Here is a 25,712-nt window from a genome sequence, read left to right as displayed (position 1 = left end):
ATAGTGAGGACTCACAGGGCTAATTGGGGCACCACTTGCTAACACACTACAAACATACTGGAACACAAGTAGGGATATCACAGTTCATGGTTGTTGTCTTAACCCCTAAGCTACATGGGCGCCCCACTAGCAGGTTTGCTAACTGTCATTTTTCAAGCTAGGTAGCGTGTTTGATAACCAGACAAGTTATCAGAGTTTAATTTATTTATTAGAGATGTATTTGTGCAACTCTTGTCTCATAACTGTATGTAAACCATTTATCTTTAGTGATGCGATTTAGACTCCAGCAGAGCAGTATTATATAAAACATGATGGTGCAACACAGCTAGTAGGCTTTGATAGCTTTCTCTGTTTAGACTTTTTTGGCGCTCTGTTACCTCAAACCTCAGCAATGTTGGATGGTTTATAGCGAGAGCAGGCATGCCAAAGTTACAGTACATTGTACGTTGTTTCACTACAAAATGTCACAGTTTTAAACGCTGGTTTAACTGGATTTTTGTGGACTCCTCCAAGCAGCAAAGATCTGTTTTCATAGGCTGAGAAGTACTCCTCATAACAAGCAAACATCCTGTGTAAAATAGGTGGAGTGCCCCTTTAAGAGAGTATGACTCAACTGGAGAGAGTGGTACTATATACCACCCAACACTGTGGTTTTGTTTAAGTTTGGATTAGGCAGTGCATGTTGTACTGCCGGCCCATGAGCTTACTATAGGAATGCACATCATAGCCTGTCATTAGACCTGCTGGCTTTGACACTCAGCAGGTGCTGCGCCTCGTCCTAAATGACATGTCAGTAGAGAAAACAGTAAAGGTTCACTCTTGACACATGAGGTTAATTCAAGGTGAGGGTGGTGGTCTTTGCTCATCTGCTCAGGATCCACAGAACCAGACATATCAGGCGACGGGACGCCTTCCCTGCTTACATCTTGTTGAGATGACATTGTGTAGAAACTGTAACATGAAGCTTTGCCAAAACAGGAAAAGGATATCAACTGCAAACAGGGACAGGACCCTCAGAGTGCTCCAGGCAGCTTAACATTAGGACCTTTCCCACCACTCCCACCTCGCATCTGCTGCTTCCCCACTGGGACTCACATCAGTCAGAAGTCCGCCTAAATCTTTAACAGGATTCATTATAGAGGTCTTTCACAGAGTGTGAATATCAGCAATGTGCAGTCTTGACACGATGCTGGACCGGTTGTTATCTGCTAAAATGTGATCTACTCTCAGCTCTGGCATGCAGTTGGACTTTGGTTTGCTCTGTCTGCATCTCATTACTGACAAAGCTGCAAAGGAAGTATTGTGTATGTGCTTTTAATGCTATTCGATTGTTAGTAACACCTATAAGTTAATGCAGTGACAGTAGTGGATTCTGCTAGTAATCCTACTTTTTTCCTGTGTTTCATCTACCTGCTACATATCATCTACTTTTAAAACTATTTGAATGCTCACAGCAATGATCTTCACCAGAAAGGTCAGTGATTTTTTTTAAATGCTCATTTCAGTCAGTTTAATAGCTAATCCTTAAAACCAAGCAGTTTGTGCAAAGTGTCTTCTGACAATGTCAAACCGCAAATAACAAATGTACCGAAAAGGTACCCTATGAAAGTTTCTTCTTAACAAAGTCACATACACAACATGTTTGGAATGCATTCGGAAATAGGTTCAGTGTTTATTTCCAAAACACATTCATTGTGGCCTTCCAAACATATTGTATAGTTTTCCGTCTTTTATAATTCTTGCAAAAACAATTTGTAGAGATATTTTAAATTCTACTTTGTTAATGTGAAAACTTGCTAGCAAGCAGTCTTCTTCTTCCATACTTTTACTGGCCCATTGCTATTGCTGCATTCCATTTATCGCGGAAGTTGGAAGTTCGAAGTTCGAAGTTGGAGCTGGGAATGACTTCACACCCAAGTTTGTGTTGTTCAAGTTTAGAAGTCAGAAAACCAGTTCTACAGATAGAAGTTGGACAGTGCTGTTTGTACGACTGATTTAATGAGACACAAATAATGCAAAACTGCTAATAAACAGGATATTACTACAACTTTCACACTGTTGATGCATGGGGGAAGCCATCTCCGATTTTGAGATTGGGGCTGGTGAGTCAGTAGAATTGTACAGTTTTCTTCATGTCCATGTGATACTCAAAAAACATTTCTCCATAGTTAGAAATTAAGAGTACCTTAACAGCTGATCACAGGGTAATTTGGTACACTAGAGTTCTATTTTTGCCAATCTTATCTATACAGCATAAATTACAATTTGGCAAACATTGAGGGGTCACGAGGTAATTTGAAGTTCAGTTACCACTGTGGTACATCCAAAATGTCAACTTTCTAGGAACTATATTAACAATCTTGTTTTCAGCTCGACTGCCACAGATGTTCCTGCTTGTTTCAGTTTAATATGTCATTCTACTGTTACATTTAAAACATTAAAGTCTGTGATTTCCTACAGCCATAACAGAATATGTCGCCAGCTTTTACGATGGTTTCTGAGAAGGTGTCGGCAGGGACGTTATGAACATCTGAAATCCTGTTTTTTGCATACGCAGCTCCTAGAACATCATCTTAGCAGCTTGCTTAAAACACACATTGTTCATGGGGACAAGCTATAACATGTTCCACCAATGCAGAAGCTGATTATAAGGTGTTTCTCTGTTCAAGGTGCTTTTCTGTGTGAGGTCCAGGGTCCTCGACAAGTGCTAAAGGAATGTGGCAGGGTGACATCTGAAGCCTCTTTTCAAACACAAAACATCTCTACCACTGAGATAAGATGAAGATGTATTGACTCCTGCAAAGAGAGGAGGGGTTAGGTACTGGGAGGCAACAATGAAACAGAAAATAGATTACAAAAAGCAACTTAAGAGACCCTTGGGTTCTGTTAAAGGATCTGTTAGAGATGATTTCACAGGATATTTATGCTTTCCTGCTAAAAATAATTAGGGTAAATCCAGCGGACTATAAAAGTCTCCTATGGCAGAGAGGTCTATGTTGGGGGTGACTTTTTATGCATGTCAAAGGTCACTGAAAAACATCATGTCTTTACCAGAGACAGTGTTTAGCCTCAGGGAAAGGCTGACATTTGGTCATAATGAACATATTTCCACCCAAGTTGAGCACAAAACATGTCGAAAAGTCTACAAACAGAGATCTGCCTGAAGCTGGTTGAAAACTCTGATAATTACTGTTCCCCTGACTTCCAAATTTGTTGTTATAAACCAGCATTTTCAAGATATTCCTGTTTATGAGGGTGTGCTTATATTGGTTCTCATTCATGCTTCTACTTGAGGTTCTGCCTGCGTCTTCACAGATATGAAACTTCCAAGTTATGATATGAATACCCTGAAAGTACAAATTGCTGTTTTTGCAGTCTTTGATTTGGATGGTTAATGATCACTAATTTTATGTATAGCAATATGGAAACCTCTTGGTAGGCTGTTGACATTCGGTTGTGATTTTCACATTTTCCAGTTTCACAATCTTTAACAATGATGAAGTCCGCTCATGAATTGGTAACTTTTTGTCAATGATTATTATTGTGTTATGGATTTTCACATTTGTTTTGTGAGATGTGTTTTTCACTTCAGGACTACCATATAGTATGTTAAAGGCATCATTAACAATAGACATGTAATTATACAAAATGCCAGTCTTAAACCCTTCTCATTTCTTTCACAGCTCCTGACAGATCCTGTGGTGAAACTGTGTTGGTGAACTGGTAAAAAAAACTCAGTCATCGAATCACAACAGGAAAATGCAGCTCCTCCAGAGAAAAGGCTATCTTCAGTTTAAACTGTCCTATTGAAGCTTGTGTCGGAAAGCGATCCAAAAAAATCCTTAGAAGTCTTTAAACACGCAACGCAACATCGGCTTGTGACTGACAGAGATGGGTTCACCGGGTCAAACACTGGTTTGGATGTTGCTTCCGTCGCTCCTGTCGGGAGTGACCTCCTCATCACACGGTTCCCTTGTGAAAGTCAATAAGGGTTTAAAGGTGAAACGGGGTCAATCGGCCTACCTCCAGGATGGTGACCTTCAGTTTCATATTCCCCGTCAAAAGGATGCATGCAAGGTGGAGGTGGTGTTAAACGAGCCCATTACTCAACGAGTGGGAAAACTCATGCCTCAGGTAATGGAAAAAATCCTCAAACGAAAACCCCCTGTGTGTTCCAGGCAGTTTACCATCTATAATAAAACCAAGTAGTATAGTTTGAAGGCATGCATTACACTTCCATAACACTGGTTGACGGTTAACATGTAGGAAACTATATATTATATCTTTAGCGTTGAGGTAATGATGTGCTTTGCTAGCTATATGTTGGTGGAAATGTAATTGCTGGAAAAAAATAGAATTATGTCATAGGGAAAACATATAGTGAACAGAAAATGTTAAAATGTTGAAAAAGTTAACCCTGAGATCTTTCAAGTATAAATGATTAACCTTAGTTTTACTGTAATCTGAGGTTCACACATTCAAAAACAACATAGCACTTTATCTGACTGAGTTCAGGCCTCTGAACACTAAAGCATTGGCTAAGCTTGAAAAGCCTTTACTTGTCTTTGCCTTTGATCCTACACACACCTGTATGTTTCCATGTGTTGAGCAGCCTTGATGTCATGTTCCAAAAAGAGGTATTTTGCTGAAGAGACCGCAGTGGGACCTCTTTATACTTCTTCCTTTGTTTTCCAGGTAGACTGCTCGTCTCCTCTCTAATGACTCGGTGTTGACGGATACAGTCAACTGTTGACTGTCCCAAATGAGTCACTTTTATGTTTAGAGTTGCATTCGAATGTTAAGGATTGAAACTGAAACATTCACTTTGCTATAAGTTGGCCCACATTATTTTGAATGATTTATTCTTCACTAGTTCACTAATAAATGATTATTTTATGACTTTCTTTCTTACTTCTGCTTCTGTCACATTAACAGTCACCATTATTCTGAAATTGTCAGTAAATTCTACAATGGCTGCTATTCTGTAAAAGTGACAGTTGAACTTTTTGTACAGGTGTTTCTATGTACTGCAGTCCTAAGTCACTTGATTTTTTAATAATTTGCTTTCTTTCTTTTTTTCAGGTATTTGACTGCCACTATCTGGCTGATGAGATCAAATATGTCCATAACGGCTGTCCATTGTTAAAGGAGGACAATGTCCTGCTTCGACTTTACAGGTACATCACCCAGATATGGATGGGAAAATGGGAAATACATTTACTTTGATTCTTTTCTGTTCCTGCTCTTGTGGCTGCATGATGATCTTGTGTTTTTGACCAGGTTTACTGAGACAGAGACATACATGGAGGTGTTTGCTCTCCACGTGGACGTTATGGAACCTGATTGTAGTATCATAAAGCTGGGGCCCAAATCCCTGGAGGTTCCTGAATTCTACGGCTTCTCCGATGCTGTGGATGGCAACGTGGTGTCCTTCCGCTATGAGAAGAAGTCTAGCCTGGAATGTAGCATCCATTTGAGTAGTCATGACACCCACCTGCCGGCTCATGGCCAACTGGTCACTGGAGAGCCAGAGAAAGCCACCACGAGAGGGGACGAGCCAGAGAGCTTCATCCACTTACGTCAACAACTCGGTAACCTGTGAATCTGCATGTCTGACTACTGAGGATTGCAAATCCTTCATCTCTAGGGCAGATGAAGGGTCTTTTTACTATACTACCTTTAAGAGCACCAGGTCATAACTTTTCAAATGTTATCTAGTTATAGCATATAGCATCACCAGATTCACTTGGAGGTCATCTTTACAAACAATCTCTTTATTACAGGGTCCTTTTTTTAATCATCAGTCAGTCTCATTGAGATAAAAATGTGTTTTTCAAGAGACCTGAGAACAGCTAGTAAATTCATCCACCTTTGTTATACAGATAACAATGATGAGGACAAAATGAGTTGTTCGTGATAAGCATAATGCACTGTGATACACAGCGGAGTGATGATGTAGCAGCATAACAGTATAAAACATCTCTGTATTCAAGAACAAACATAAAAATTGATAATTGAAAATATTTTTACAGTTTAAGAAAGACAAACAGCCTTTCATTCTATACAGATAGCCAAGTTTTTTTTCCACTGTATATGCCACTCTCACTTATTTGAGTATTTGCGTGACTCAGTAATAGTGAAATGGATTTTAAATACAAGATAATCAGAGATTGCAGATAATACCATGTACCTCGTCTTTTCTGCATCCAAAAGTCTATCATTAAGAAGTGGAAACTGGAAAGCAGCAAAAGCAGACTATAGATGAGAAAGTGCCTGGGTTGACGTAGAATCAAAGGCAGATATAACTGCATCATCTGCAAAAAACAAATATAGGACTAAATAGGAAGAATAATCTGGGTTATGTGTGGTTTTTATAGTAGTGAGCCAAGAATAGATCCCTGTGGCATGCCATTACTGATGGCAAGAGAGATTGTTTCAGCACCATCAGCCATAATAGTTTGTGTTCTCCCTGTAAGGAAATCATGAAATCAACTGGTAAAACAAAAATCCCAAAGAAGATATAAATGTAACATCTGTCTGGTTGTGTCATTATTCAGACAATAAAGCCAGGGCGATGTGTAAATCTTCGGACTGCCTGAAGGGTTTGAAGCTTGTGAAGTTCACCAAAATTTCTTGTGATGACTTCCTGATGATGGGGCTGAAATATCAGCACATTGACCCTCCATCTCCAGACATAGACTACATTGCAATCAGACTGGACCTCAAGGATACCAGGAGCGGCAGCATATATCAGGTCATTTTAAACTACTGTTATAAATGTTGTATTTCTTCATTCCTTATGGCCTGTTTCAGCACTGTGATGTTTCAGTACTATCAAGATCAAAACTATCCCTCAGAAATGGCCGTTTGGTCAACTTGCTAACAACATTTTCTTATTGCACTGCTGTGTAGACTGAACAAGCCTGGATTCCAGTGCGGGTCATTGGTGCACTGCCCAACCAGCCTCCCAAACCATCCTTCATGTCCATGTTTATCCTGGAGGTTGACCAATTCATCCTCACTCCACTCTCCACTGCTACACTAGATGCTGAAGATGAGGAAACTCCCAAACAGCATTTGGTTTTTAACATCACCAAACCTCCCGCTGACGGCTTTATCACACATCTGACCGATCACACTCGCCCAATCTCCTCCTTCACATGGCTGGATCTCAATGACATGCTCATTGGGTATCAACCTCCAAACTCCTCACATACCCAACGCAGGAATTACGAGGTATTGTTCACTTTCTTGAACATTATCTAGTATAAGACAATCACTTTGGCTTAATCAGTGGACCTTGAAAATTCTTATCTTTTCATACAGGTGGAATTTGAGGTTCATGATTTTGTCTTTGAGAAGAGCCCACCAATAACTGTTCACATGTCTGTAAGGAATGCAGACACCAATGCTCCCAGAGTGTCCTGGAACATGGGTATGTTAGCATTATCACACATGCACATTGTTTCAAAGCTATTTTAGTTTAAATGTAATATAAAAATATAGATTTTTTGATTTTAACAGTTGATCAAATGATTACATGTAATGTGAAAGGGGTTGCTTGAAGCAACAAAGCCACGGAGAAGTATCACCTAACCAAGCAGTTTTTAAGCCTCCTTTACCTCAGTGTTTTGGTTTTATAACACATGAACTGTATGATTCAATCCCAGCACTCTCTCTCTAGTCAGCTATTTTCAGTAAAACAGCTTTGACAGGCCCCCTGTACACTACATGCTTTGTTCCAAAATGCTGGTAAAGGATTTTTAACATCTAGCATGAGTTCTTTTGCCCCCCCAAAAGGCAATTCTAGCCATTTTAGTAGCTTAAATCCAAAAGCTGGGTTACACCAAATAGGCTCATATTGACAGAATCATCCTTGTACAGGAGTGCAAGTTCAAACTGCCTCCATAGCAGCAGTTAGTAAGAAAGCTGGACTCTCCAGCAATAGAGCTTCTGACTCTGATCTTTTTATTGTCCTTCAGAAAGATGCTTGCTATGTAAAGTTTACATAACTAAGTGCAGTTTTTCTATGAACAATTTGTCTTACAGGTCTCAGCCTGTTAGAAGGTCAGTCCCGTCCAATAACATGGGAGCAGCTCCAGATTGTGGACAACGACAACCTGAATGCCGTCCGTATCATAACTGTGGACGGGCTGCAGCATGGACGGCTGACTGTCAGAGGTACAGGACACAACAGCTGCCAGTGGGCACATTCATAATTACGTCTGTCCGCTTCTACTACAGCTTTAGAATTTAATTTAAGATTTACTATATAACTTAAATGTTAAAACCTGTCTGCCAGATATGTTATTCCATTATAAGCTGGTGTATCACAGGGCACCTGGGCTGTTTTAATTTCAACAAGACAACAGCGACTAGGGCTGAACAATTTTAGATATGTTTCACCATCCACTCTGCTCTGTATAAACTGTGCAAAAGAGACATAGTTTAAAGTCAGTTATGAGGCAGGTACTGATGGTAAGATTAATGGGCTGTGGCAGCATTTATACTCTTTCACACTGGACACCATCAGGACACATTTAGTGTGAAACATAAATTCTTTACTATTTGAAACTGGGTTTATTGGAAATGTGGTACCACTGGTATTATGTAGGGGTTATCAATCATCTCCATCATGGTCTAATTAGTTTCAGTTAACCCATAACAGTATTACAGTTATTGTAATTTGTTGGTAATACAATATTGATGTAAAATATAATGAACTGTATCTACCAGCTGATGTTGTTTGGTGCAATCTCCAGGTGGGAAGGGCTTCATGTGCACTGTCAGTGACATCAAAGCCGGCGTGGTTCGCTATCACCATGACGACAGTGACTCTACCAAAGATTTCATCATCTTTCGCATCACCGACGGCCCCCATCAGACTCGTCACAAGTTCCCTATCAAGGTCCTCCCAAAGGATGACAGCCCTCCTTTCCTCATCACCAACATGTTGCTGGAGGTGTCAGAGGGCCAGATGGCTCTGCTTAGAGGTTCCACCCTCCAAGCTTCAGACATGGACTCCAGCGATGACTACATCCTATTTAACATCACCCGCCCCCCGCAGGCAGGAGAGGTGATGAAGATGCCAGGAGCAGGACTTACAGGTCAGGAGAAGCACATAATATTATTCATTTAGTTTACTATGCTGTATATAGCAAGCTCATAAATGCCCTCTACAAGACTCTAGCATGTCTAAAACCAGTTTTTAAAGCGTAGGAAATACTGCACAAATACTGCATATCCTTAATTGAAAAGAAACTCATTTCATTCAAACCAGCTTAGCAGTAAGCTGTGGTCTGTAAAACCAACATAATGAGCTGAAAGAGGATAAAGAGTTCCACTGAGCTGAGTGAAACAACTCGGCTTTCACATTACATTTAAATGATCCATTGATAATATAAAAAATATCAATTATATCAATCAATAAACAGACATATTTTGGAAGATCAGAACATCCAAGCTAAATCCACAAAGAACACCAAAAGACCTGATTTGAACAGAAAGGCCTCTGTAGGACCATACACATCCATAAGACCGTACTTCATGTGCTTCATTGTCTCATTAAAACATTTTAACTATGAACATATTTCATGTGTCTGTTGTTTTTTTTAATCCAGGTTACCCTGTTAGCCACTTTCTGCAGAAGGACCTATCCCAGTCCATGGTTTACTATCGACACCTCGGAAATGAAGTGTTTGATGATTCCTTCGAGGTGGTGCTGTCTGATTTCCATGACCCCCCCAACCTGTCAGAGCCTCAAGTGGGTAACATTAACACATCTGTTATTTAGTAAATTAATAAAGGAAATTATGAGGGCGATCATTTTTTGCCATGCACACCAGTCTAGATTAGCATCTTAACATGCCAATATTAGCTAATTAGCACTAAATACAGAGTATAGCTGAGGCTAATAGAATGTCATTAGTTGTGCAGGTATTTGGTCATAAACCAAAGTACCTAATGATGACACAAGATGGAAAGTTAAGGGATCAACAAACTTATTACACTTCCTGTGGGGAATATGAATGTCTGTACCAAATGTCACGGTAATCCTTTCAATAGATGTCAAGACATTCCACCTAAAACCATAAATGACAACCTTATAGTGGGGCTAGAGGAACATTTAAAGGATCACCAAAGTCATTAGGAGTCACTGAACATTTGGACCTGCTGGTGGTGATGAAAAATCAGGATCAACAACATCTTTAGGTTTCCTCCTCGAAGGAACTCTCAATGTCTGTACCAAACTCTGTGGCAAGCTATCCAATAAGTGATAAGCATAATGCATTGTGATACACAGCGGAGTGATGATGTAGCAGCATAACAGTATAAAACATCTCTGTATTCAAGCACAAACATAAAAATTGATTATTGAAAATATTTTTATAGTTTAAGAAAGACAAACATCCTTTCATTCTATACAGATAGCCAAGTTTGCTTTCCACTCTAAATAGGAAGAATAATGTGGGTTATGTGTGGTTTTTATAGTAGTGAGCCAAGAATAGATCCCTGTGGCATGCCATTACTGATGGCAAGAGAGATTGTTTCAGCACCATCAGCCATAATAGTTTGTGTTCTCCCTGTAAGGAAATCATGAAATCAACTGGTAAAACAAAAATCCCAAAGAAGATATAAATGTAACATCTGTCTGGTTGTGTCATTATTATTACTATATATTCAGACAATAAAGCCAGGGCGATGTGTAAATCTTCGGACTGCCTGAAGGGTTTGAAGCTTGTGAAGTTGAAGCTTGTTGAAGCTGTACCAAACTCTGTGGCAAGCTATCCAATTGTTGTTGTTCACTAAAACAAACTGTCAATCTTACGGGACCACCAATGTCATTGGGATTCATCCTCAAGGAACCAGGAATTTCTGCACCAAATAACATGGAAATCAGAAATGGTCTTGTTTTATAACTTATCTTAATCTATGACCAGGTTACCAGAAACTTATTTTTGCAATGCAACACAAATGTGTACTTGATATTTGATTCAGTGATCAGTGATGATTTCTTTGTTGTGCAGGTGGTGATGGTACACATAGAACCTGTACCAGACCAACCTCCTAAAGAGGTTCCTGGTGCCAGCCGGTGTCTTGTGATCAAAGAAACAGATGTGGTTCATATAACACGGCAGCAGCTTCACTTTGTGGACCAGGAGTCACCAGACAGCGAGCTTACATTCACAGTTACCACTCCACCTTTCTACACTGGACCTCACAGGTTAGTGCGTCCTCGCCTTCAGTCACAAACACACTGGACGCCAAACAATGGAAAAGCATTCTGTCTGAACCACGTGTTGTTGTGTCGATGAGCAGCAGTCCTGATGCAGGGAGGTTGTTCCTGGTGGACAGTATACCCAAATTCACCAAAGACTCCAATGCACCAGTGTTGAGGCTCTTCACACAGGTAATTCCTTTAATTTTAACTTTCTATCCATTCATTTTGTCTTTGTTTATCACTTAATCAACTGTTCTTACTCCACATGCATGGTATCCTTTTTAAGCACCAAATGAGCTAAAAGTCTGACTTTTAATTTGATCAATTTAACCAACTATGAAACTTCAAGAAACCCGAAGAACATGAAAAAAAGATTTACAAATCTTTAATGATAATCACTCAATACTTTATTATCATAGAATAGTTCAATGTTGTAGAAAATATTCTTTTACTATTTATAGTGTACACACAAATACAGATGAAAGAGAAATACAACTATAATAAAGTCTTTTTAAAATTGGAAGTCCATTTATATCATCCTGGGGTTTCACATTGTCCTTGGAAATTGAATATGCTGAAATATGTCAAGTTGAGTGAATTTCCATCAAGTTGAACTCCAGGGGTCCAATGAGGCAGTGGGCAGTGGAGCAATAGCTCTATTAGACTCTGTCCTCGATGCTTCTGAAGATTAGTCTGGCTGCTGCAAGGAAGACCTGAATCTATTTGCTTAAAGCTTATAACTTTTTTTCATCTTTTCTTGATTCCAGCATGCAGTGAACTTCATGAAAGTAGCTTACATGCCCCCAATCATGGATATCGGTCCTTACCCCCAGTATATCCAGTTTGTTCTGTCTGTAACCAACAACCTTGGCAAAACAATCACAGGGATCTGCTTTAACATCACTGTGGTGCCAGTGGACAACCAGCCCCCACAGGTACAGAACAGTGGCAGGCCACCATGCCTCCAATGTTAACATTTTAAATATATATAAAAGACAATAATAACACTCTTAATCACATTTAGTGCATGTGTAATATGTGTTTCAGGTCATCACAAACCCACTTACAGTAGATGAAGGAGGGGAGTGCTGGCTGAGCCCTGAACACTTGCTGCTGTCAGATGTGGACTCCATGGAAGAATCCCTAAAGGTGGAGCTTCAGAGGGAACCCCATCATGGTGCTCTGCAGCTTGGCGGCTTCCCACTAAAACCAGGCCAGGCTTTCACTGTGCATGACTTGAAAAGCCTTAAAGTTAGGTCAGACATCCTGGTTCATTCATTTCTTTCTGTCATCTAAAACTGAAACTCTTAATATGATGCAAGGGCCAAGCTGTAATGTCAACTGTCACAACAAAGGGTGGTGTTCAACTTCTGTTTGGTCTGTCACAACTGTCACAGCTGCCCAGTTTGTTAGTAGGACAGTTGTAGTGGCTCAAAGTTGCATTGAGTGATTCTTGACCACTAGAGGGCAGAAAAAGACACAACCCTAACATATCATCAAGTTATAAGGTTGTTATGGCTAATGTGCTAGCAATCAACGGCATACTTAGACATCCAACACACACAGATCAGCATGAGTATCTCTTTGGAGAAATGTTTCTCTCCACCTAACTAATGTTCAAGTCCAACACTGGCTAGCTGATATATTTATTGTGTACTTCCTATCCAGAATTAGCAGCCAGCTAAGTTGAACTTTTGGGTAGTTACAGACCCAGATGTTTTATTCAGGATTTGGTGGACACAAAGTTGAAAGTTGAGTGAATATTGGAATTTGTTTTTTTTTGGCGGAGAATTAAGTAACTGCAACCGATGTTGCTCTGCGTCATTTGGATGTGTAAATAGGCAACAGAACAACATTTTAAGAAATAATTCATATTTTTAGTAGCGCCTTGGTAGCTGAGTGGTTACCTGGCATGCCACATAATCTCTCTCTTCCTTTATCCTGTCAGCCTCTATGCCATCTACCATGAAATAAGACAAGAAGACAAAAATGCCCAAAACATTTTTTTTTTTTTTAAAGAAATAATTCATATTTTTGCGCTGGTATTATTGCATCTTTTTGTATGTCAGAAACAAACTTACTTAAAGAAGGAATATTACTTGATGTAAACTCATGTCCTAGAATTTAAAAAGTTACTAGCTTTTATAAACAATACCCAGGCGGGAAAAACACCACATCACTCTAATCTAGATAAGCATACCTGCCAAATCCAGATATTTGTGAGGTGTCACCAGTAGCTGTTTGAAGTGATTTTAAGGATAAATGGTGGGAGATACCTGTGTAATCAGATGCCAAAGCTTGTAAGAATCATTTATGTTAATTGTCTGATTTAAATTCAGGTTAGATGTCTTGAGACTTTAATTCATGACTTAGAAACTCTTTATTTTGTCTGTTTTTTTACAGATACAATCATGACAATTCCGAAACTTTGGAGGACAAGATTGAATTCACAGCAACAGATGGCACTAATTCAGTCAGTTTTGTTCTTAATGTGAAGGTAATTTCTCTCGTTTGAGAAAACAAAACATTTCTTTAGAAATTGACAACCTTGGCTTTATACATGTGTATGCAGTATGGAAATTAAACCATTGATTGTTGTAACAAAGCTGTACACTTGTGTGAAACACAGTGCCTTGATTGTTGTCTCCAGGTGAACCCCATCAATGATGAGGTCCCAGTTCTAGTCGTTGGTTTGAAACCGGTCCTCAGCTGTTTGGAGGGAGAGGAAATAGTCATCACAGCTGAGTATATCTATGCTACTGATGCAGACAGTGACAACAGCAGCCTCGCCTTCCTGATTGCCAGGCAACCGTATCATGGTGTGGTGCACCGAAATGGTGTTATCATCGATCGCTTCATCCAGGCAGACATCACTGCAGGGATTATCAGCTACAAACACACAGGTAAGCAGTGGAGGGTGGGGTTAAACCCATACAAAGGACCAATTAAGTACATTTTATTCCCTAACTAGCATCTCATTGTATACTTTGTTCAGGTACATATAACCACATAGTAAAAATAGAAACAATATTGAATGTCTGAAAGAGTAATTTTGGTAGTACTGGTAGTTATTGCCATGAAAATGGAGCAGAGCCTACTAATTAACATTATGTCATGATATCATTGCTTGTCATTACTTGGAGCTGTACATTATTTAAGCAACCGGGACATTTCACTAACGTACCTTTTGGAGATTAATAATTAGGCACTGTGTGTGAAAGTGTTTCCTATGTTTTTTTGATCGTGGTTTCAGGACTGGAGATTGGACTCACTCCTCGACATGACACCATTACTTTCGTCATTTCCGACGGAGAAACAGAAAGCTCTGCTCTATGCTGTGGTGGAGGAAATCCTGTCAGGACCAGAGGCACGACTCGGCTACGTGACAGTCTTCCTTTGTATGACCTCCAGATCACAGTGTTTCCAGTAGACAGCCAGCCACCCTCACTTACAACAGGTGGGCCATTTCTATGTTACTTGTATGGTGTCCAGAGAGCCAGCTTTGACGTCTAATTTGACTTACAAATGCAAAAAAGTAAATAACACCACGTTGTATCAAAGAAAATAAATACTTTAATTGTATAGGCTCCACCGACACAGACATTTTCACTTATTGTGCTTGGTTAGACCTCTTCTCAGGTTGTACAGACCGTCACTGATTGACATTTCACACTCTCTTTTGTTAGCATTGCTGTCAATTTGCACCCTAATTGTAGCTGCAAACCATCTAAAGGTGCAGTGTGTAGAATTTAGTGCCATCTAGCTGAACAGACTTGCAAAAATTGAATATAATATTAATGTATATTTATACCTACATAGAAAACGAGTCCTCTTCCACGGAGCCATCCATGTTTCTGACATTGCCTGGGGGAGCAAACCGTACGCTGGCTCTAGAGATGGCCTTTCATGTTTTTTTACAAGTTTGTAGGTTCCCCTACATGCTTCAAAGGAGGGTGAGGAGATATGTGTTCAGTTGGTTGCTATCTGCAACCTCTCCACTAGATGCCACTAAATCCTTCAAGTGCTTCTGTTCTCAGGCCCCTGGTATATTACTCACTGGCATTGATTGGCAAGACACTAATGGGGGAGGCACAATGGAGCCATTGTTATTGCTATTAGTTACACCTGTGCTTTTACTGCTATGACAAGTTAATTTTTCTGCCATACAAGTGGTGTGTTAGCACAGTAGTTGCCTTCTTTTTTTTTTTTTAAACCACACCATCCCTTCACAGTGACTAGCATGGACACCCCCGTGTCCAACACCCCTGTTTCATTTACAACAAACATCATGCTTCTTTTTAATGAACAAAGCAAATTACATTTATGTACATTTATGTAAAGCATATGAATTTACATCCAAATTATTTAAAGAGTAGTCAGTAGTTTTGACATATTTCAACTAGGCCATGTTGCTGTTTTGATTTGAAGATGAATATTGAATATAAAATAGTACAAATCGAAATAGGTACATAGTTTGGTTGAAGTTATTATTTTGTTTTATTCCAAAGTTAAATCATTTTACAGTTAGCTCTACTAGGACCAAAAAAGAACAAGAAATAACTAGCTTTTCTTATCCACAATAACTAAATAGTTTGGACACATACACAGCTGATTAAGTTGAACTGAAATGCATGACTTGAAAGGTACATATTAATTTTATTTGAACAGAACATACTTAAATTAAAAATGTAAGTATGCATAAATTTGACCTGCTATATGTTTAATAATTTGATTGGTTGCAGGAATTTCATCATAAGAATGATTGGTTCTTTCCTGTTGGTAGGAGACATCTTTGTGGTGGATGAAGGTGGGACTGCACCAATAACAGTGTCTCACTTAAAGGCCTCTGACATGGACACCGTCCTGGAGAAGCTGGTGGTCAGTCTGATTTCTCCTCCCCAGTTTGGCTACATTGAAAACGTCCTGCCCAGTCCTGGCTTTGAGAAAAGCAACATGGGCATAAGCATAGGTAAGCATTATGATATATTTCATCATCAGACAGGGGAAATCAGAAAAAGTCAAATGTTTGTCTTTCTTACCTCCTTTTTCTCAGCCTCCTTTTCATACAAAGACATCATTGACAGTCATGTCAATTACGTACAGTCCAGACACCAGAGGATGGAGCCAACGACTGACCAGTTCATGCTCTGCATATCAGATGGCAAACACAGCTCGGCCCATGTGCCCTTCTACGTTATAATCAGCCCAACAAATGATGAGATCCCAGAGTTCATTGCTCGAAATATCACAGTATGTTTTATGTTCAGTCTCACAACTAAAGACCAAACATTCTCAAGAGATTTTGTCCACAACATTTATTGACTTATTTTCCTGTGTGATGAGGTAAAAGAAGGAGAAATGAAGCAGCTAGACTCTTCAGTCTTGCATGCAATGGATCTGGATGTCCCCAAGAATATCCTGGTCTTCAGTGTGGTTAAACCCCCTCAGCATGGCAGTATCATCCACCACAGCAGTGGTCAGCCACAAGCTCAAGTCTACAAGCACCAGGAGGCCAGCCTTCAATCCACGGTGGTCGATTTTACAATGACAGATCTTATAAATGGTACTTAATGCATGTTAAAACTTCACACAGCACTGAAAATGCAGAGTAGGTCTTCTTAGGGCTAATGCTGAATTATTGCCCTATGAGAAAGCTTACGAATTACTGCCTGTCTTTTAATTGGCTTGCAGGTAACACTGTGATGTATATGCATGATGACTCCGAGAATATGGACGACAGTTTTACCATCCAGTTAACTGATGGCAGACACCAACTCAACAAACAAGTGATGGTTAAAGTCCAATCAGTTAATGATGAGAAGCCTCATGTCATAAGGTGAGACTAAAATCTTCATTACACTTCCCGTTTAAAATAAGTCAGCACATGATCGTGGGAAAGCAAGTGAAATTGTCTCATTGTTCTGTCCTTCAGGAATAATGGACTGGAGGTGGAGCCAGGAGAGACCAGGGTTATATCCAGTGTTACACTCTTTGCACAGGACAATGATTCTCCCTCTGCAAAGGTCATGTACATATTTGAGAGTGTTCCTACCCAAGGGCTACTGCAACTGAAGGTTGGTGCAATGCTGTACATTTTAGCAATGTTGGCACTTGGCAGCATGGCTGTAGGGATCGCAATGCTGGTCTGTCTGTCTAGTCCTCAAAGGATGATCCTCTGGCTTTTCCTTTAGCACCACCCGCAGATCAGATTTATCAGTCTTTCAGTAAAATCTGCTTGATGGATAAGCACCAAATTCTATACAGATATTCACAGACAGATAGTGGTAAAATGTGGTCAGATAGCCAGTCTCTGTTAGCTACATGTAGTTGCAATCACTTTTAAAACACAGAACCTTTGTAAAATCCCATAGACCATAATAACAATAGAGCAAGCAGCATTATTTACTTACTAGCCACCAGGACTGACTGCCCATCTATGCACCATCTTGGCATGTACTAACACATACATTGGATAGAGCTGAAGCTGACCAGTGAGGAAGAACATGATGCCTGCTATCTAGGCATCGAGTTTCCCCTTTCTCGATTACTTAAAATGCAGCTTGCTTTTAGGGGGACTTAACACTCTTAAGCTAGCCAAGCTTCAGTAAATTGACTGGTTACTGTTTGCATTAATACTTTGCATGCTAAGTGATGTCTACAGCTAGCTAGAGTCAAGACAGTCAGAAGCCTGGTTCTCTGGTCTTCTGTGGTTGTTCTGTTCGATCAGTAGAAAGGGGGTCTCCTGTGGCTTAACAAAATCAAACTGCTGATAAAGGCAATAGCATCATTCTATGCTCATGGTGCCCTGTGAAAATATGATAATCATTGTAATAATGGTAATAGAAATTGTTGCCTAATTGCTACCTATCAGAATGGAATAGTAAAACTAGTATACTGCCACATCTCTATTCCATCCCAAAGAGTTATAAATGCTCCTAACTGTGACTGATCCTGTCTCAGATAGGTCAGGACTGGGTGACGTTGACAGCTGGGACTAACTGCACCCAGGAAATGGTGGATATGAACCTTCTGCGCTACATGCACACAGACCTGCACAGTGCTAAAACACAGGAATTCTTTGTCTTCTACTTGCTGGATGGAAAGAATCAATCACCCCCACAGCACTTCCACATCTCCGTCAAAGATCTAGAAAAAGGTATTGGAATTCAGTCTTAAATTCTTCATTAGACATAGGTATGAATACAATTGGCTTCTTGTGATATGCTTGTGACTGACTGGCTCCATGTGTCGAACGTGTTTCTGTTCCTTTTGCCCAGTGTGACTTCATACTTTCATACTTTCATACTTTTATGGCTCTATTTTTAATGTGTCCACCGCTTTTTACAGGAAATATCGCCATCTTTGTGAAACCAGTGAATGTCAACCGTGGCGATCGTGTGGTTCTCACCACAGATGTGCTGTTAGCCACAGACAGCACGGACAAATCTGAGGAGCTTCTGTATGTTATCACCAACCCGCCTGCTCATGGACACATTGAGTACATCAAACATCCTGGACTGACCATCTCTACCTTCAGCCAGATGGACATAGCAGCCAACATTGTGGCTTATGTGCACGACAACCGAGCCAGCACACCCACAGAAACCTTTCAGTGAGTCTAGAAGCCCACAACTTGCTCTGTAAAGACTGAAAATACTGCCACCAGAACAGGGCTTAATATTTGAGAACATCTGATTTTGCATGATGTAAACATGATGACACTTAAGGAGGTCAAACTATTGTTAATTATTTTAGTTTTCCATCAACATCTCCAGAGTTAAATGGTATACGGTTGCCAAGGTAGGGGACAAAAAACCTCTACTTTATCAATGTTTTATCCATTAATGTCCTTGAATCCAAAATGCTTCCATACATTTTCAGATGTTTTGGTGCCACATTTTTCCGTTATCCAATCCAATCTTGTGTGTGTTTTCACAGGTTTGTTGTTAGTAACGGTAAGACTAGCCGAAATGGAACCTTTGAGATTGCAGTGGAAATGGTGGATCGCATTTTGCCATCTTTGACCTCCAACAAAGGCCTTACAGTTCCACAAGGATCCTCTATGATGCTAGGTCCTGACTGCCTGGCCATGTCTGACCCTGACACTCCCCCCAACGCCCTGACCTTTGTCCTTCTGCAGCCGCCACAGTATGGCAGGCTAGTTTTAGGTGGAACCACACTGACTGTTGGCTCAAACTTCACCCAGAGAGATATACAGGAGCTAGAGGTAACATATAAACATGATGGGGGGCCGTCACAGATTGACCGGTTTGGCTTCACTGCCTGTGACAGCACCAACCGGGGCTTCCTGCTTGAAGGGCGGTTACATACAGAACCTGTGTTCTTCACTATTCAGGTAAGTAATAAAAAGTGTACTTTGGCTTTGTAGTGTCACAACTCAATAGTTCACAGTCATAACATAATGCTAATATGTCTGAAAGTTACAGGAGGACCCAACTGTCTGTCAGCATCTCTGGTTTTCCCATTTCCTTTAGCTGCCTTTTGTGCATAAGAACTTTTTTTAATAACATTTGACAATATTCACAGAGGTTACATTTTCTATGATATTCTTGTTAACCTGTATTTACAAGCTGTGTGTAATTTCAGATCAAACCTTTGGATAGGTCGTCTCCTGATGTTGTGAAGCTGCTCCCTCTTTGGAAGGCAGAGCTTTTAGACAATGGACGATATGGGATCTTTTTGTCATCTCGGGAGCTGAGGGCCCAAGACAGCCATAGCAAAGAAGAAGAGCTGATATTCTGCATCATTCGCCAGCCCTACTTCAGTTACCTAGAAAATATCACTACAGGTCAGGAAATGAATTTTTGTTTTTAGTTGGTAACAGCTTAATTTAGATTGAAAAACTAAATCGTTTTTTTTTTTTGCTCTTACAGGTGGATTTGTACCACAGTGTTTCTCTCAGATGGAGCTGAATAAGAGAATTATTGTCTATATCATCAATCCAGACAGGGAGTCTCTGTCAGATAGCCTGGAGTTCAGAGTGTCTGATCCTCTAGGGAATGCTGGGCCCTCTCATATGTAAGAAGAAACAATGATACTCTGATTTTTTTTTTAAAGACATCTTGATTTAACAGTTAGGGCTTCACTGTTGTTGACCTCGTTGTTGCAGACTTGAACTGAGCTGGTCCAGTGTAGAGCTGTCTCAGCCTCAGTACTCCGTGTGTGAGGAGCGGAGAGCTTTCTCAATGGACATCATTCGGAGGGGAAACTTGGCAGAGTCTTCATATATCACTGTCAAGGTCTGGAAGCAGTGTTGTTGTTGACAGTGAAGGGTCATTACAAATTCAGTTTATATGTACATCTGTTTGGAGAGTTGATGTAGCAATAAAATACTTCCATTAAGATTTATACAGGCCCTGGACTGCAATTTTGACAGTTATCATAGTTCAATTTTCCTATATTTATTACAGTTTATTTAAAGACCTTTTTCTCCATCATGTTTCTTTATCATAGGTAAAGGAGCTGACTGCAACTGCAGGAAAAGATTTTCTCATAAGCCCTTCTTCCCTTATCCAGTTTGATCCAGGTATATTCTCATTAATATAGACACCTTGAATTATGCTTTTTAAATTAAAGGAACTCATTTTACGCATGAAGATCACTTTATTCTCAGCCTGAAAAAACTGTTGTATAATGTCTTGGGCTCAAGAGACAGACACATTTGTAACAGAAAGTTTGTGTTATTAACTTGTGGCATGGTGCTTTCAAGGCAGAGATGCTATCAAGTTGCATTACAGGAAGTGTAGGATCCATTGCTTTTGGAGTTTAACCCATACTATTGACTAAAAATCTGGATATCTCAGCTTCTGCTGCGCTCATTTAGATCATTCTTTATGTAATTAATCTTTTCAGAAGTTCAACTTTTTAGATGTGCAATACTAAAATGTTGGAGTACTCCTCTAAGTAAAGTAAAAGAGAAATGTTCTATTACTCCAGTGATGTTTTGTTGAGATGGTTAACATTGCCTTTAAAGTAGCCAGTGTGCTTAGAATAAAATGTATTGCCAAATGTCTTTATCTGAAACCATCTATAGCTAAACAACCAAAAGTAATCTTAGTCATTTAGACAGCGCTGCTAAATATAGAGTTACAAACAATCATACCAGACCAGCCCCAACTTGTGTAAAAAGCTGTGATATGTCTTTCTATGTAGGAGTATCAAAGAGAAGCTGGCAAACTGAGATAATTCTGGATCACCTCGAGGAGGCTGAGGAACTGTTTGAAGTGCTGCTAGTCTCTCCAGAAGGCACAATGATTGGCAGCATCAACAAAGCTCAAATCACCATCAGAGACACAGGAAGAGGTAAAATTGAGCCCCCGTTTATTCCTGGAATCCCAAAGGATCCTTTGCCATATTTTAATTGTATGTGTAAAAATGTATCCTCTTTTTTTTTTTTACATGTTTATTCACAAAAAAGTTTACCATCAGTGTAATGTATTTCTGTTGCAGTAATGTGTTTTTACCACAAGGTGGCACCAGTTATTCGGATCCAAAACTAATCACCACGTGATTGATTCAAACCACTAATATAACTATTAAAACTTAAAAACCACAGGACAATGCAGGCTAAACCAGGATCAGGAGGCTCCAGTTCTCGGAGGAAAGGAGATTCGGTCCGAGGCGTACCCCCAGCATGGATCCATTAAACTAGAGAAACTGCCTCTTGGCACAGAAGCAGTCATTTGGAGTCGTGGAGACAGTGTTTCCAGGCCTGGAGTAGGCGTCCAAAAAAAGAAACTCAGAGCTATAGGCAATCCAAAGTCTGTAAGTACCTGCTTTAAGATCAACAAAGGATTTGACTTCATGCTTAATAACTGCCATTTTCTTTTTTGTTGTGGCTTCATTTCATGAGCTTAACAATTCTGTAAACAGTTAGTTTAGAAACTGTGTTTGGGCTTTCAGATTGCACCTTCATCTGTTTTTCACAATGGGACAGACATAGTTTACACGGTAAGCAGAAGCAGCTAATACTAATTATATCATGGCCCTAAAAGTCGGAAAAGTCTCAATTTTCGTTGTCTGTTTAATTCCAGTATCATGGCATCACGGAAATGAAAGTAGAAGACGACACCACCCCATCGAGGAAGGGAAGAAAGGCAAACGTCCGTGTGGTTAGCAGGGGCGCACAGCAACAAGCATCAGCAGCGCTAACTAAGTCAAAGCCTGGCCCTCAAAGAAAGGTCCCAAACCCTGCAAAAAGTGGACCTGTCAAAGGACATGTGAGTGCAATGTCACTTGTCGTTTTCAGTGTCTTGGAAAATTGGCTCCATGTTGTTCCAGCAATGAGAAGTCTATTTCACACTGTACACTACAATGATAGAAAATTACTATTGTTGCCATTTTTGTTACTGTTTTCTTTTTCTGATGCTATTACCGATAACGATGTGGACTGATGAAGTTGTAGATGACATGCCCATTATTATTCCCACTAGCAAAACTCTGAGTAATCTATTGCTTCTCCAACCAGGGGAAAATACTAGCACAAATCCAGGCTAATTAAATTTCTGAACAAATTGGGGATGTGGGTGGTTTTAATATGAATTGCATGAAAATTGTGGTGCTGCCTTGTATGGTGAAGTATGATTTGTCGTACTCACAAATTTCTGGCAATCTAAGACTTTTAGGATAACAGGGTCTTGCCATGCCACTCAAGTGATATCAACAAATAATTTTTACCTCCTAAATGTATTGTGGCGCGCTTCATATAATGCTAGGTAACATATCACATTCCAGTTGAAGCAACTCTGAATTAATGTCCTTGTGAATATGTATTGCCCATAGGTTGCAGCTGATAACGCCATCCCCAAGCCATGTGTACCAGAGCTGATGGGTCTCTTACATTTCAACCAGACCACCAATCAGCTCTTTCACTGCAACGGTGTATCCTGGAAACCCTGGGCACCAACTGACCAGGTTCTATTCAAGCATCACAACATAGATATCATATACTTGTAATTTATCTTGAATTAATGGAATCGGGTCATCAGGAATAAACTGCTATATAGAGTTGGGTGTCATCTTCGTAATAATGAAAGTCCCTTATGATCCCTACTGGTAACATATCAAGACTTAAAAGTAGTTGACCCAGGATAGAGCCTTGTGGCACCCCATTTGGAAAGCTTTAAAATGACTCTTTCTCTTTCCTTGACACCTCTTAGTATTCATCTGAAATCATTATTGTTCACCTACAAATGTCAACATTTCTGCTGTATTCCTCTTAAAACACAGATGGTGAGCGCTCAGGCATGTCCTAAAGGCTGGGCCTTTCACAGTGGCCACTGTTACATCCTCAGCACTGAGCGCAAAGCCACTTGGAACACAGCTAGCAGGGCATGCAAGGAGAGGTACAGAAAAAAACAGACTTAGAGAGAAATTGTAAGGGGCAAGCATGAACAAACAACATGCTTCTGGGTAGTTGTCTGTCACACACAGAAACTATGTAATCAGAATTTTATGCTTCTTAAGTTCTCCCTTCAAAATGAATACACTAGTTTGCTTCTCTCTGATTTGATTTCAGATATAAAGGCAGTTTAGCAAGCGTCCTCTCTAAAGTTGACATGGACTGGCTGTGGGACTTCAGCGGAAGGAAACCATTTTGGATAGGTTTGTATCTTTAAATCACTTGTCGCATTCTGGTTTAAAGATGATTTACAACATCTTTAAGTAACTGTTATGTGTAATGTTACAGTGTCAGAGGTTCACTCTGCCAATATACATCGGTTCCTAGTTTGTGCCTACGAAGACGAAAGTCTTTGTTTCTGACATGCTTTCCTTTATCATGCTTTGTTAAACACGTCATTAAATTGAATGTTACTACATCAAGGCAAACATCAACTGCATTACGAAACTTACCCAATGCAGTGATTAAATCTTTGGTAACATCAGCTGACTGCCGAGATATTGTCAACCCTTGCGGTTTTCATAGTAAAAGACTACACTGAAAGGTATTTATTGTGAAGCACATGCAGGAAGAGGTGAGTGGGAGATAGAAGCTTAACACATCCAAATTACAGTACGTCACCTCAGCAAATCAATGGAGTAGAGACGTATACGTATTCAATGGTAATTAGTCATGTCTGGTTAATACTAGATTTGCTTAATAAGGTCAGTATTTGGGCCAGTTTTAATCTGATAGATTGGATCCATGCCTGCTACCACACCGCTCACTTGAAAGCTATGCAGTTCCTTGCTGTTACTGATGCTGCCACCTGTAGGCTCTGAGTGTACCTTCGCCTAAAGGGGAAGTTATTATCATCACTCCCCAATCCCTGCAGTGCAAAGTTTGGTATACTCCTTTTAGGAATGATGATATCAGCGCCAAGATGCAAAATATCACCTCTGTGCACATTCTATATTATTATATTACATTATTATATTCTATGCATAGTAATAATCTATTCCAAGTGAGCCAAAAGACTGAACTGTTATCCCATTCATCATTAACAATATCTTATGTGCAACTTGTTGGAAGTGATGTCATGGGTGAAAGATGATTTTTTTATTTTTTTTTATTAATTTCTTCATTCATACGTTTCTTTCTTGTTGTGTAAGGCCTGAATGATAGAGAGGGCAGAGGAAGCTGGGAGTGGGCGGGCGGCGAGCCAATCAGCTACACCAACTGGAGGAAGACCCCCCCTCGGTCCAAGATGAAAGGGGCCAAAAAGTGCGTCCTGGTGTGGAAGAGGGCGAAGTGGCAGATCAGGGACTGCAAGGCTGGCAGAGGTCATCGTTACATGTGTTCTGTCAAGACTTGAAATTTGTGCCATTGTGTTCAGATGAGTTATGGGAGGCAGGACTGATCCTCAGGATGTTTTAAACCGCAATAACAAACAACCTTCCAATAAGGATAAGCGGGAACTGTGTTTAATTGGTCGTTTCATTTATAATGAACTTTGTGGCCATTTTTGTGTCAAAAAAGTATCGTGAAATGTTACATTGTTTACACTTCATTTATTCTGCTTAACCACTGAAAGTATGTAAAATATTTAGGGTCTTCCTTATTTCAAACAGAACCAAGACTGTATTACCAATTGGGCAAAATTACCCCTAGGGCCCCAGACTATGAAGGCCCCCAAAAGCCCTGTGTCATTTGGTTATAATTGTAATTTAATTGCAAATATATTATCTGATATTGTATTTCAGTGTAGCAAATTTCTTGAGGTCTACTCTCGTTTTAAGCCGTTTTAATTTATATTGTTCTTAAAATTGTACATACTCTTAAATAAATTCGTTGTTTAATTCAATTCTCACAAACTAGTGTCACAAAGCTAACTTGGTGCCAGTATACTGTTTGGTTTCCGTGACTACAGGCTGAAATGTAATGAAAAGGCTGTACCTGTGTGTACTGTACTTAGGGGAATTAGGAGGTGAAAGAGTAAGTATACAATGCACAGACAGAGATGGTGTTAGTGTGGAGGGGGGGGCAAATGGGGGCCCCCGAACAACAAATATTTGCCCTGGGGCCCCACAC

The 25,712-nt window shown here is 40.0% G+C and overlaps 1 protein-coding gene across 2 annotated transcripts; it reads left to right on the top strand.

Moving 5' to 3' along the window:
- The first annotated feature begins 3,891 nt into the window (after window positions 1–3,891).
- frem1a (Fras1 related extracellular matrix 1a) lies at window positions 3,892–24,996 on the top strand. 2 transcript variants are annotated; one of them, XM_062445447.1, is made up of 36 exons: window positions 3,892–4,134; window positions 5,083–5,177; window positions 5,281–5,591; window positions 6,558–6,754; window positions 6,913–7,236; window positions 7,327–7,435; window positions 8,050–8,181; window positions 8,763–9,107; window positions 9,621–9,763; window positions 11,028–11,224; window positions 11,320–11,410; window positions 11,989–12,156; window positions 12,269–12,477; window positions 13,625–13,718; window positions 13,872–14,124; window positions 14,475–14,678; window positions 16,005–16,190; window positions 16,275–16,471; window positions 16,565–16,784; window positions 16,913–17,057; window positions 17,154–17,299; window positions 18,186–18,377; window positions 18,569–18,833; window positions 19,160–19,577; window positions 19,829–20,030; window positions 20,116–20,260; window positions 20,352–20,481; window positions 20,696–20,768; window positions 21,395–21,544; window positions 21,798–22,006; window positions 22,145–22,192; window positions 22,276–22,449; window positions 23,024–23,155; window positions 23,471–23,586; window positions 23,760–23,845; window positions 24,794–24,996. In XM_062445447.1, exons 1-36 carry the CDS (start codon window positions 3,892–3,894, stop codon window positions 24,994–24,996), a joined length of 6,552 nt encoding a protein of 2,183 aa, XP_062301431.1. The 2 variants fall into 2 exon arrangements, with proteins under 2 accessions (XP_062301431.1, XP_062301430.1); XM_062445446.1 differs by having other exon boundaries at window positions 22,276–22,461.
- The last annotated feature ends 716 nt before the right edge of the window (window positions 24,997–25,712 follow it).

This window comes from Scomber scombrus, chromosome 23, assembly GCF_963691925.1.
Source record: "Scomber scombrus chromosome 23, fScoSco1.1, whole genome shotgun sequence".
NCBI classification, from domain to species: Eukaryota; Metazoa; Chordata; class Actinopteri; order Scombriformes; family Scombridae; genus Scomber; species Scomber scombrus.
The sequence above is the reverse complement of the archived record's forward strand: the minus strand, read 5'-3'. Positions and strand labels throughout refer to the sequence as shown.